Source organism: Cervus canadensis, chromosome 5 (genome assembly GCF_019320065.1).
Source record: "Cervus canadensis isolate Bull #8, Minnesota chromosome 5, ASM1932006v1, whole genome shotgun sequence".
Classification (NCBI taxonomy): domain Eukaryota; kingdom Metazoa; phylum Chordata; class Mammalia; order Artiodactyla; family Cervidae; genus Cervus; species Cervus canadensis.
This window is the reverse complement of record NC_057390.1, coordinates 19,256,633-19,269,925: the sequence shown is the minus strand read 5'-3', so window position 1 is coordinate 19,269,925 and position 13,293 is coordinate 19,256,633. Positions and strand designations below refer to the sequence as shown.

The 13,293-nt window shown below is 42.4% G+C and overlaps 1 protein-coding gene across 1 annotated transcript in view; it reads right to left on the bottom strand.

Moving 5' to 3' along the window:
* The window catches only part of QPCT (glutaminyl-peptide cyclotransferase), a 28,989-nt gene that overhangs the window by 6,377 nt on the left and 9,319 nt on the right, over positions 1 to 13,293 (bottom strand). The window contains exons 3-4 of the mRNA XM_043468335.1: positions 7,412 to 7,690; positions 943 to 1,119 (exon numbers count right to left, since the gene is read on the bottom strand). Of these exons, the coding sequence (XP_043324270.1) occupies positions 943 to 1,119; positions 7,412 to 7,690 (456 nt within the window). The remainder of the gene's footprint in view (positions 1 to 942; positions 1,120 to 7,411; positions 7,691 to 13,293) is intronic.

Here is a 13,293-nt window from a genome sequence, read left to right as displayed (position 1 = left end):
GCAGGCTACAGTCCCTGGACTCACACAGAGTCAGACGCGACTGAGCATGTACCCATGACCCCTTGTGAGTGGCCAGTGGGCAATGGGATAGAGAGAAAACCAACATGAGATGTGTTGGAGTCATACAGGACACTGAATGTGGCCACTTGGACTCACAGGGTGAAGGTCAGTTATAGGACAAAGGACATGGATGAATGGAGGGTGTTAGAAACAGGTTACCAGTTCACAGATAGGACGAGAGTCGGGGATGGGTGGAGCTGCAGGAAGATTGAAGTCTCACGGGTTCCATGCTGGTGTTAGTGAAGGTCAAATATGGGAAGACAGTCAGAATAGGAAGGAAATTCAACGGTGGACCAGGCATGGGTTGTGGGGCCAGAATGAGGGATGAAGAGGGGGCCATAAGTTGCACCCACTACTTGGTAATAAGACCAAAATTTTAAGGAAGCACTGAAATGTCACTACCCTCATGTCAAAAACGCCACATCAAAATTTCCTATACACTCTGGAAGTCACTATAATATTTTGAAGCCACCGAGGAAATTCTTCACTCCCATCCCTATACTATGTTCCACTCATACCCCATTTCCCAAGACCTCAGTCTCCTCTGGCTTGACAGAGGCCTCAGAGATGGGACTTGCTCTCTTGGCCTCTAAACTTACTGGGTGAATGTGCTCCCATGGGACCAAGCTGAATCTGATGCTTCCTTATTCTGATTTTTTACATCCTTTTAATTAAGCTCAGTCAAACATAATTTCTAATCCAGAATCATTCTTTTTAGCTCTGGGATTCCTCAAAAACCCAATGCCTGCCAAATAATGCTCTATTATAAACACTCTGCTCCAAGAATGCCGTGGCATTTTTAGGTCTTTAATTGGCTATAGCTTTGGCTTCCTTTGAAGCAGAGTCTGCAGCTGCAACATCATGAAAAGTACCTGGACTCACCATGCCATGCAGCTGGTTGGTGTCCCTTGCTCCAGGTGGATGTGGTGTTGACGCCATCTTGGAAGCTAAGTGGCGAGACCCATACAGAGAATCCTGAGGAGACCAGAGATGAAAAGCCTCTTCTCCATCAAAGAAAATTAGCTGGAGTGAGAGATCTGGCCTTGAGTCTGAGATATTCTGAATTTTAACAAAACAGAAAAAGAGAGAAAATATTCTGAGAATTTAAAAAAATAGCATGCTTTCCTATTAACTGGACAAAAAGATAGATGGGCCATGAAGGAAAGGAAGAAGCCAGAGCAAGTGAAAATATGTCAGAATTTATTTTGCACCATTTCCTCTCTGGAAATCCTCAGAGATCCTAGTCTTTACCTTTATACATCTCACCGTCTCCACTCCTTCTGAAAATAGAAGTCTTACATTTTTTTTCTTACTCTTTAGAGAACTCTGGAACTGCAATGGCGGACATTGTTACATAGCACCCAGGTCCCTTTCAGAAGGATGTGTTGTCCCTATTGCCAGCAGAGGAGTCAGCAGAAAGCCTTCGGTTGTTGGTCCCCTTAAGGATTGGCTCAGCCATGGAGGTTCCTACATGCAATGACTGGCCTAAGCAGGTGTGGGAGCCCTCTAAAGGGCCATGCTACCTCCAGAGCTCCCCAAGGTTTGGTTGAGGCTGTTTCTGAACCTGCATGGCAGCCCCACTTCTCCCACTGCCTACTCCCATTTCTTTCCCCTCCCTGCCACAGGTGTGATGGTAAGGCCACTCCCTACTAAGTGACCGAAATGCTAACCTCCACATCAGAACGCACCTCCCAGAGAACTGAACCTGAAACAATACCAGTCTTTCTTGCTTCTCACCTTAGTTAAGTCTGCAGTGCTCTATTGAGTCTAGGTTTGAGAATCTGCCCTTGGAATGCAACAGAGACACAAAGAATGGTAATTACAGCCTCTCCCTCAGAGGAACCTACACTTTACTTGGGTTAGGGAAAGATAAACACGTGGCCATGGCAAAATGCATCAAGGGTCACCAATGTAGCAGAAAACTCCTCTAGGAACCGGGCAGATTGAGAGGTGGAATCATTGGAATGTCAAGGAGGACTTCAGGAAAGAGACAGTATTTAAGCGGAACTTAGAAGGGTGAGTAAGCTTCTGATGGTTGTTACACTTTCCACTGTCTTGACAGCGGCTCTCACCTTTCAGATTAGTCCTTCTGGTACCCTAACCCCCACAGTCATTCAACCCCATTGGAATCTCTAATCTATTATGTTCCAATCTATTGCTATGTTCGCCTTTTCACAGTCTACCTCTGCAGTGTCCCCCCTTCACTCTATGTGTGTGTGAGTGCATGCTAAGTCACTTTGAGGCATCTTAGCACGCACACATGCATGCATAGAGTGAAGTAAGGACACCACAGAGGTAAAGGAAAGACTGTGAAAAGGCGAATTTATCAATAGATCAGAGATTCCAATGGGGTTGAGGGACTGTGGGGGTTAGGGTACCAGAAGGACTAATATTCATGTGTACATGTTCAATTCCTATGCCTTTCTTCACCTTGGTCAAACTCATGTGGCAAAAACATAACATTAAGTTCAACTATCTGCCTGCTTTGTGCCTGGACTCAGGCACCTGAACCTGGATGTAGAAAAATACACAACCATTCACTCTCTCCAACCCTATGCAGTACTGGGGAACTGACTCTGATGTTGCTTTAATCTGTTACGGATAAAACTTCTCCTCTCATCTCATCTCTCTAAGGATATGAAAATAGCATTCTTTAAAGTCATTTTCTGTTGCCGTATCCTATTTCCTCTGAGTTCATTTTTCAACTTGTGTTATTTGTTTTGCTTTCTTTCTTTCATGCTGGAGACGGTCCTCAAGTATCTGATCATCCTTTGTGTGCATTTGCATTAAGCAGTAAGACACTGTAACACTGACAAGAGACACAGATTGCTTGGCTCCACAGCAAGGCAGTCTGATGCGCACTGAGGGTTTTCGCTGAGGATCCCCAAATGTCACTGCCTGTGGGCCTTCTCTATGGGTGGTTTGCCTTCTCCAGAGAAGGATCCTCCAGTTTCCTGTCAGACGGGTGTGACCTGGCTGCAGGCTTTCTCAGGCTGGAAGTAGGGAAAAGCTGGGGAATCTCACTGCTTACTGTGCAGTCTTTCACTTCATCTCACTGGTTCCCATGAAGTACCTCATTACTGCCCTCCTGTAGGTCTGGTGTCCCCACGTCTAGAATCTCCCTGACTCAATTTCTCCAGAAAAATATCCCATCATCTCCTACAAGGATACAGGTGAGAGAGTCACCTATCTGCCAGGTAGGGGGTGGAAATGTAATACACTTCTGTGTGTTAAGTCGTTTCAGTCATATCCAACTCTTTGTGATCCTATGGACTGTAGCCCACCAGGTTCCTCTGTCCATGTGATTCTCCAGGCAAGGATACTGGAGTGGATTGCCATGCCCTCCTCCAGGGGATTTTCCCGACCCAGGGATCAAACCCACGTCTCCTGTGGCTCTTGCATTGGCAGGGAGGTTCCTTACCACTAGTGCCATCTGGGAAACCCTCTTATACACCTAAGTGCTCCCTATACAGACTTACAAACACTCTCCTCCTCCATCCCCTACCTCATCTCTGCCTTCCTTACTATCCCTTCCTATCCCTGAGCCAGTCAGGACTTCATCAGGGGACCACTGTCTTCTTGGACTTCCTCTCTGGGCAATGTGACATCTCTCTACTCTGATATGTCATCTGTCTTTTCTCCATTCACCTTTTGTCTTCACATGGTGGTTTCCATGAACAGATGTTCCCTGAATTCTCCAAAGATGGAATTTTTCTTGATTGCTTTGGGGCGATTTCATAAGAAGGAGAAAAAATGTCATTATCAACTGAAAATTAAGTTATCTTTGTATGGTAATTATTTCAACTGTCATAATGTTACTCCTTAATTATACCCCAAGAAAAAGACAGCTTATTATATTTTGAGTCTCTCATAACTCCTGATAGTACTAAAGACAGGATGTGTCTGTCTGTGAAACATATATGCATTCAGGGTTTAATAAGAACTAGGAGACACAGGTTTGATCCCTGGTCTGGGAAGATCTCCTGGAGAAGGAAATGGCAACCCACTCCAGTATTCTTGCCTGGGAAATCCCATGGACAGAGGAACCAGGTGGGCTACAGTCCATGGGGTCACAAAGAGTCAGCCATGAGTTAGCAACTGAACAACAAGAAGTAGTGAAACAGATTGTCTCACTGGCAAAAGGTATACAGCACAAACATTAGTGGAGACAGTCAAAGAGCCTTGACTGGTTCCAAAGTTTTAACTCCAAATCAGAGAGCATAGTCATAGAATACCAGGGCAGAATAAGATTGCTTGGGACCAGAAACACTTGGTTCATGCCCAATGTTTACATATTCTGCAAGTTTGAAGGTTCAGGTGCTTCAGAAATGTAAACAGTTTGGTAACTCCATGGTTCAGTACAATGGCTTGCTCTCATTCTCTTCTCTTCGCACCATCTCATTTAGATAGGCATAAACTGCTTTGGCTGAGAAGGCACTGGCAGCCCACTCCAGTACTCTTGCCTGGAAAATCCCATGGATGGAGGAGCCTAGTAGGCTGCAGTCCATGGGGTCGCTAAGAGTCGGACACGACTGAGCAACTTCACTTTCACTTTTCACTTTCACACATTGGAGAAGGAAATGGCAACCCACTCCAGTGTTCTTGCCTGGAGAATCCCAGGGACGGGGGAGCCTGGTGGGCTGCCGTCTATGGGGTCGCACAGAGTTGGACACGACTGAAGTGACTTAGCAGCAGCAAACTGTCTTGGACAATGACCCTGAGTCCTGTGAGGCAACTTGCTCTTTTTACTTCTTTTTAGGATTGGTGGAAAAATAACTTTGGCCTTTAATTTCTAATAACTCAGTCTAGTATCTCAGAGCTAGAAAATATGCATGGCCAGATTTGTGAAGGTCTTCTAGTCCTTCTTCCTGGCAATATGACAAATGCCTAGTTACCAGTGCTAATAGAGTCAGTGCATTTACTGCAGTCTTTCCCCACCCAAGGCTGCATCAGCTAATGCCATAAAAATAAGGTGTAAAAACCACCCCAACTTCAGTGGCTTAAAACCACAATCATGAGTTCTCCAGGATCTGCAGGTTAACTGGGGACAACTGGTCTAGGCTGGAGGAGCTCTGCTTCACCCTGCAGTCATCAAGGTTGGCTCTGTTCCACAAGCCTCTTAGTCTCCTCCTGGGACTGGCAGGCTAGCCAAGGCATGCTCTTCTCACAGTGATGGCCAAGGCACACCAAGGCACAACAGAGCCAGCCCAGTTGCACAAACACACTTCCAGCCTCTGTTTGTTATCTACTAGCATCCCATTGGCCAAGGCAAGTCAAGTAACCAAGTCCAGAGTCAAGGAATGAGGAAGTACTACCTGCTAAAGTGGAAGGGCACAGCAAAGTTACAAGACAAGAGAAGTGAGAGGATAATTACAATCTTATTACTAGAAGGGGGAGACTGCAAAGAATTGGAACCATCATCCAGTTAGTTTCCTATCCAGGCTTCTCCAGGGTCACATTCTATCACCCCTTACACAACTCACGACAGCTGAAGAACATAAAATATCTCCTTAATACAAATCTAAAGTACAATTGAAGAATAAATCTGATGCTCTCAGAGGTTGCATTCAAAACCAGTCTTTATTTTTCATTTCCCACATCACTGTTTACCTCTAATAGAAAAAATACTTATCACAGGGAAGAGAAGAATCCCTACATGAACTTACACTATTAAAATAGAATGATCATCTGCAAAGACCAGAGGCCTTTTGGGAGACAATGGGGAAGACTTTTATACTATGATGGCCATTTCCAATCTATAGGTCCACATCAAAATTGAAATATTTCCAAAATTTTACTGTACTATATAAAAAACAAAATGAGGACTTGCAGACCAGATTAAAATTTTGTTGTTGTTTAAAAAAGAAAGGATAATTAAAAGAACGTATGTGCATTTTTGCTAATGGAGAGCCTTACTCAAAAATCACTCAGCCCTTTCTACTTCTGGTTACCAGAAGCAGGAGTGAAGTACATGGAAAAAGGTAAAGGATCTCACCAAGAGAAAACACACCCACTTCATAGACTGTGTCTTTAAACCATATTTTACCTCATTTCATGTCCTTACACTAAAAATGCAAATATGAAAAATTAACCTTTTTATATCAGCTTCTGAACTCTCTCAGTCAATTGCTAGGAAAGGATGCTAGTTAAAAGCAGGGCAGAGCATGGAACAAAGACAATATAGAAGGTTCAGAAAACAAAACAAATGGAAAAAAACAGTATAAAGGATACTGAGTGGTTATAAACAATTCTTGCTTTCTTCAGTTCAGCACATCCAGCAAAAAATAGAACCAAATATCTCTATTACTTCCATTACGAGATAACTTTTTTACCTCTTTACCCCAACTTACTCTGGCTCCTTCATAAAACTTTGAGGGGGGAGAAAGGTATTTGTTGTCTGTGAACAAAGTTTTCTGTTTTTGGTTTGCTGTGTTTACTCAGTTACGAGTGATATCTGAACAAAATGTCTTCATCTGGCTTAGCACTTTTTTCCAATATACACTTAGGAACACAGAGACTGAAATAACATTATATGAGAGTCCCAGAAGTATTCTGAACTGAAAATGTAACAAAAGCTTTGCTATGCTACAGAAAATTGAGCCGAGATTCACAGATAATAACAATAATGCATTTCTGCTTCATGCTTTTCATCTTGATATGTCTGAATTACCCATTCTCCACTTCAGAACCACTTTGCTGAAACTCTCTCCCCCAACTCAAGGTCACCATCTCTCAGAATAGAAGGCTGTGATGTTCATGGCTATACAAACAAGAAGAAATCAATATATTTCCTACATATACCTGAATCAACCTTACATCTTCATTTTTTGCAAAAAAAAATGCTGTTTTTAATTTGCTGTGTATTCATAACTAAGAAATCAGGTGCCAGTTAACAAATACATCCTCATGTACCAAGTAAGGTTCATTGCCCATGGTGGACATTATAAATAATGTAATCTTCCAACTGGGCTTCCCTGTGGCTCAGTGGTAAGGAACCCACCTGTCAAGGGAGGAGACATAGGTTCAATCCCTGGGTTGGGAAGATCCCCTGGAGAAGGAAATGGCAATCCATGCCAGTATTCTTGCCTGGGAAATTCCATGGACAGAGGAGTCTGGCAGGCTACAGTCCATGGGGTCACCAAAAGAGTTGGACGCAACCAAGCAACTAAACAACAACAATCTTCCAATTAATATTTCAAATTCATTTCATTTTGCAATAAATTAGCACCAAATACACAGAAAGTCTACATCTCTAGATGGCTTTCTTAGTGCCCCATGAATTCTAGAATTCACTCTGAGTTACAGCTAAATATTTTATTATCCCAGGAATTGGCAGGAGGGAAACAGATACCTTCAAGGAAGAGAGTTGCTTGTCTAAGGCCCGAGCAAGTTCCAGCATCATTGCACACGGCACAGCTGAATCAGTGGCTCCCACAAATACTCTGTGGTCCCAGTGAGGAAAATACTTGGAGTCATAGTGACAGGCGAGGACCAAGTGTCGTTTGGCAGTGGGGTTGAGGGTACTGATGATATTCGAGAAAGACCGGTACCCGTAGGGCGTCTGACTCAAGAAGGTGTCTACTTCCAAGACCCAGTCAGCTTGAAGTCTCTGAATTCTCTGCATGATGTGCTGATCAAAACAAAAACCAGAATTTCAGGTTTAGACAGTTCTGTTTTAGAAATTTTATGTAATACCTCTGAAGTTAAAAATGCAATACACACTTACTGTATTAATAGCAAGGATGTTGAAAGGAAAAATAATCTAGTCCTCTCCCATAATCTCCCCCTGCCAACCCAATCCAACCAACTGTTAATATTACCTATGTTAACAGTCTGATGTATATCTACACCCTTCTTGTTTATACAAACATACACTAGCACACAAACTTGTATATTTAGCAGAGGGATGTATATTCTTATAGGAATAGAATCCTACTCTACATCTGCTCTGCCCCTTGCTCTTCTCACTCAACAATGTATCATAGACCTCTCTAAAGGAAATCAACCCTGAATATTGTTTGGAAGGACTGATGCTGAAGCTGAAGCTCCAATACTTTGGCTACCTGATGAAAAGAGCTGATTCACTGGAAAAAACCCTGATGCTGGGAAATATTGGAGGCAGGAGGAGAAGGGGACGACAGAGGATGAGATGGTTGGATGGCATCACCGACTCAATGGACATGAGTTTGAGCAAACTCCAGGAGATAGTGAAGGACACGGAAACCTGGCATGCTGCAGTCCATGGGGTTGGAAAGAGTCCGACATGACTGAACAACAACAACAATGGACCTCTCTGCACATAAGGAGATATAGCTCCAGTTCAGTATCTATTAAAGCTCACTTTTAATATTTCTAGCAGGATAACAAGACAGATTTGAGACATTAGCTATACTAGGTAGATCCTATAGGGCATAACTTGCACTCTAAGCCCTTTGAGGATGAGCATTGCAAATGGCAACTCTTTTTGTCCCAAGCACTTAACATGTGCCCCCAGTCAGCAAATATTTCATAATGTAACAAACACTAATAAAAGATACTAGAGCTCACCTGTTAAGGATAATGTACAGAAGGGGGATGGTTACAGGGAATGGTTGAAGGATAGCTGAGGTTCTGCCTGTTCTAAGAGGGCCTCTCAAGTGGCGCTAGTGGTAAAGTATCCACCTGCCAATGTAGAAAACATAGGAGACACGGGGGTCGATCTCTGGGTCAGGAAGATCCTCTAGAGTAGGAAATGGAAATCCATTCTAGTAATCTTACCTGGAAAATTCCATGGACAGAGGAGCCAGGCGGGGTACAGTCTATGGGGTTACAAAAGAGTCAAACATGACTGAGCACCTCAGCACACTGCTCTAAGAATCAATAAGTAACTCTGAACCATGATGACATAACAAGCAGCTTTCCCTCTGTATTCAAAGCAGGTCTAGATCCTATGCAAATGCTGGTGAAGATAAGAAAGAATCTTATTTTCCCATCTTTCCTGATCACTGTGGGCCTTGTGAGCAACATGGTGATTGACAGGGAAGGGCAGCAGATGCAAAAGAAATATCTCTTCAGGGACTGGAGGTGTCTTCTTAAAGAACTTAGAACTTGTGATGTGAGAAGTTGCAGGTGAGTTCATGGCTGTTCAGTTTGCCCTTTTCTATCTTTATTTTCCCTTTGTTTAATTCTTACTACGTTCCATTTATTTCATTTTGAAATATTATATAGATCTTTGAAGGTTGCCTTCAAAATTATTTTCAAGTCACACAACAATTATTTTTTAAGTTACACAACAATTGTTTTTAAGTCACACATCAACATATCCGGCAGTTTGTTCCACAGTGAACATCCAGTGGGGATGGACCTTGAGGTGATAAACAAATAGCTTGAAATGACTGGAAAAGAATGGGAGAATTTTCCCCCCAAGGAAATAAATGGCTTTCTAGCCTAGCCAAGTCTTGTGTGACCTGCCCTAACCAGTGTGACATGACACGTAGGCAAGAGCCTTGAAACAACTGGGGCAGGAAGCTTCCAGGAAGAGGAAAACTAAGCCAGAGGGAAGACAGTGATTCTACAGTCAGTCCCGAAAAAGCCAAATAAACAAACCGTTTCCCAGACAGTTACTCCTTGTTCTCTATCAGGAGGTGGACTTTGGCCTAAAGAGCATGTATATAACGTACCTTACCTTTTCTATGACACATTTACAGGCTGTCTTTTCATATAAAAATAATTTTTGAAACATTATAACCTTATTGAAATTATTACTCGTCTCTCATTTATTTTGTCATTCTCTACAATGCTTAGTGTTGGGCTTTGTTCACAGTAGGCTATCAGTAAATATGGACTGATCATAACTCATACTTATTCTCAATGAGACTATATAAAGTTATATGGCATAGAACATTAATCATTTGACTAGAGAGAAATCACTGCCTCTAGAAAAAGTTTTCCAGAGAATGTGAAAAGAAGTTATCCCCAGACTTTGGGGAAAAGAAATTTTTCCATAAAAAAGGGGTCAGTCCTTAAAAATAAATAAATAAAAAGCACATCTCCAGAACATCTGGTATCCAGATGACGAACTGCTCCATAAAATGTGTTCAACACCAACAGCAGCCTGCACGCTTACAAAATGAACTGGGATTTTAAAAATATGTATCTCTTCTCTTAGCTTTGCTCAGCTGAAGTCTCACACACAAACTCACAACCCTGAACAGGTTTTGGCCATAATATCTGATATCTGTATTGATGCTAAAATCCACAAAAGCGTCAGCAAATGCCCCCCAAAAGAGTCCGCCCTGCACTAACCTTTTTTACTCAGTATAAATATTTTTATTTGTCTTAGCAACTAATTTCTTTACAAACAATCAAATTGGCTGCATAATCTAATTAGGTCACCAATAGCCCTTATTGTTGTGCTCGTGGTTTGCAGACTTAGTCTGCAAGTTCCCACTGTAATTCTCTAGGGTAGGCTCCACAAACGACTGCTCTTCTCTCTAGACTGGCCCTGAGCAGAGAGTGCTTGGCTATGAGAGGGCGTCTAGAGCAGCTGTGCTTCCCAAACTCCAGGCTGCAGAAGCCTCAGCCTACCAGGCATGCTAAAATGTAATTTAGAATATAGATGGATTTCTATACATCTATCTTTTTAAATGGAGAGAGAAAAAAGAGACAGGGAGATGGATAAAGACACAGAGAGATGAAGACAGAGAGACAGTGAGACTGAGTAAAGAGAGAAAGAAAAGCATATGAAGATGGAGGGGGAGACAAGGAGAGAGAGACAAAGAGAGGCCAAGACTGGGGGTGGAGAGACAGCAAGGAAGAGAAAAATAAAAGTAAACATGACATTCTGCTTCCTGCTTCCTGGGGAGGAAGGCCCATGGGGGATTTTAGGTAACATTGGTGAATGATCGTGGGTCAAGTTAATTAAACTTATATTCTCATTTCCAAGGTCTGAGAAACACTGTCATTAGCAGACCAGATTTGTTTGGAAGAAGTAGATCCTGTGCTATTTGCAATAAGTCTGCAAACATTGCCTGGATGCTGCCACTGGGGACTCCAGGCACCTCCTCCTTCTTGGATGGACCATGTATTAGCCCCTCAGGCTTTCAACCCAGGGCCCTCCATTCAGGGATACACATACTTTTCACTAAAGAAACCCAGCTTCAGCTACTCAGATACACTGGACATCTACAGGGGATTTTAACCACCGAATTTCTAGCTTGCCTCTAGACAAGGTTTTTGACTTGCTCCTTAGTGAGACTTTATCATCCTGACTTTTTATTTTTTATTCCTCTCTCAGCTAGAAATCACTGAAGTCCTCCAAAATTTAATACCTTCAATTATTGTTTACAAATAAACTATCTTCTCGAATAAATATATTCTAAAAATCCAAGAGGCAGCATTAGACCCACTGATCAGAAATGATAAAAATGAAGACTATGGGATATTGCTCCCATATTATCCTCTGAAAGGGAATTCATAGCAATAGACATCTTTATGGATAACTGATAAAAGTTAATTCAAGAATCAATTTTATATCGTCTACATTTTTTTTTTTAGATTTTTGAAGGGTTCTTTAGTTATAACCCTGAAACTCTGCAAATTATAAAACATCTGACAGGGTCCTCAAAAGTGCCTCAGGAAAAAAAATAATTTTCCACCATTCATGTCTGAATTTAGTTCAGAGCAAAAGGTACTAATAGTCAAATTACAGTCATTAATGCAGTTCCCTCTTAATATCTCAGTATCATCTGCTTCGTTTTCAAAAGAGGGAATTCTTTATCTTCCACATTTTGCTTCGTTTTCAAAAGAGGGAATTCTTTATCTTCCACATTTTGGGGGGGCAGCTTTCCTAAAATTCATGGTAATTTTCTTCTCCCCAAGTTATAAAACTGAATCTCTTAAGTGAGATTTCTAACACAACCATTATGTCAGCACTGCTGCTATGTCAGCCAGTAGGCAATCCAGCAACAGTTTCCGGCACATTCCAAAATACTGTCAATACATTTCTCACTTGCCTCCAACCCCACCTGACATGGAAGATGTTATTACGAATTCTGTAAAACTTTTAAATGAATGTGTGGTTTTAAAATCACAACAGAATCTATGTATATTATTCCTGCAATCTATACTCCTGGAGCTAAAGAAAGATCAAAATAGCAATATTTTGTTGTGTTTATTGCTTTTTAGAGGCCACAGCCAGAAACCTCAGGTCTAAAGTGTGCATATACATTTTGGGGATATATATTTGACCTTCTGAAAAAATGCTATGGGGAAGTGAAAAAGTGGAGATGGGTGAGCACTACAGACATAGATTTTTTCAAATGAAGAACTGAAGATTTTGGAAAGACCCAGTCAGTGCCCTGAACTTTTCTGGAAAAATGCTTGAGAGATGAGGCCCAGGGGAGATCATTGAAATGAGTGGTATGTGCCTTGCTCTCCAACTGGGGCCTGAGAAGACAGAGAGCTGGACACATGTGTGAGCACACAGCACAGAGCTGGGCTCGCCCAGCCACCGCTCTCCAGGGGCTGGATGGAGAAGTCAAGTAGATCCCAGTGCAGGTTCCAGCCTCATCTCTCCAATGTGTATAACCACGAGCAAGTTAAATTGCATACTTCAGCCTCAGGTCTTTTAAAATCTATAGCACTGGGAGAATAATTGTCCCCAACAAGGTGGCACTGCTGTGTGAACTGAATGAGTCCAGGCAAAGTTTTCCACGAAGTGCCTGATGGAGCTGGAAAAAGCCCTGGATAAAAATCTGCCATCATCATCATTATTCCTCTCTCTGCCTAGAGCTTAGAAAGAACTAATGTCGTGTTTGGGTCTCCTCCACCTAAGTCCTTAAGGAAAGCAAGAGCTGTTTGGATGGAAGACAAGAGGCTAATGGGGCAACCGACAATGCATCTGGGCTCACCTTGAGAGGCAGAAGTCATATATTGGATAAAGAGCCCACCAGCTGTGCTGCTGGGCCTTGCGGGTGTCACTTTGTCATTACAGTGGAGTGCCAAGGGGTTTGCTGGAAGAGATAGGCAAGTGGGCTACTCTCAGAGGAGGATATGAGAGGTCAGTCTCTCCCCATTCCTTCCCAAGCTGCTCCTAAAAACGGGGATACCTTGAAAAAATAGGCATTCAGAGCTGGGGTTTCAGATTGCTGAAGAGGACAGACACTTAAGAGTCAGAGAGACATTCAGGTTTATTCCCTCTTATGGCCTAATCTACCCTCCAGAGCAGTGTCTTTCAAACTACAGTGCAAAAAT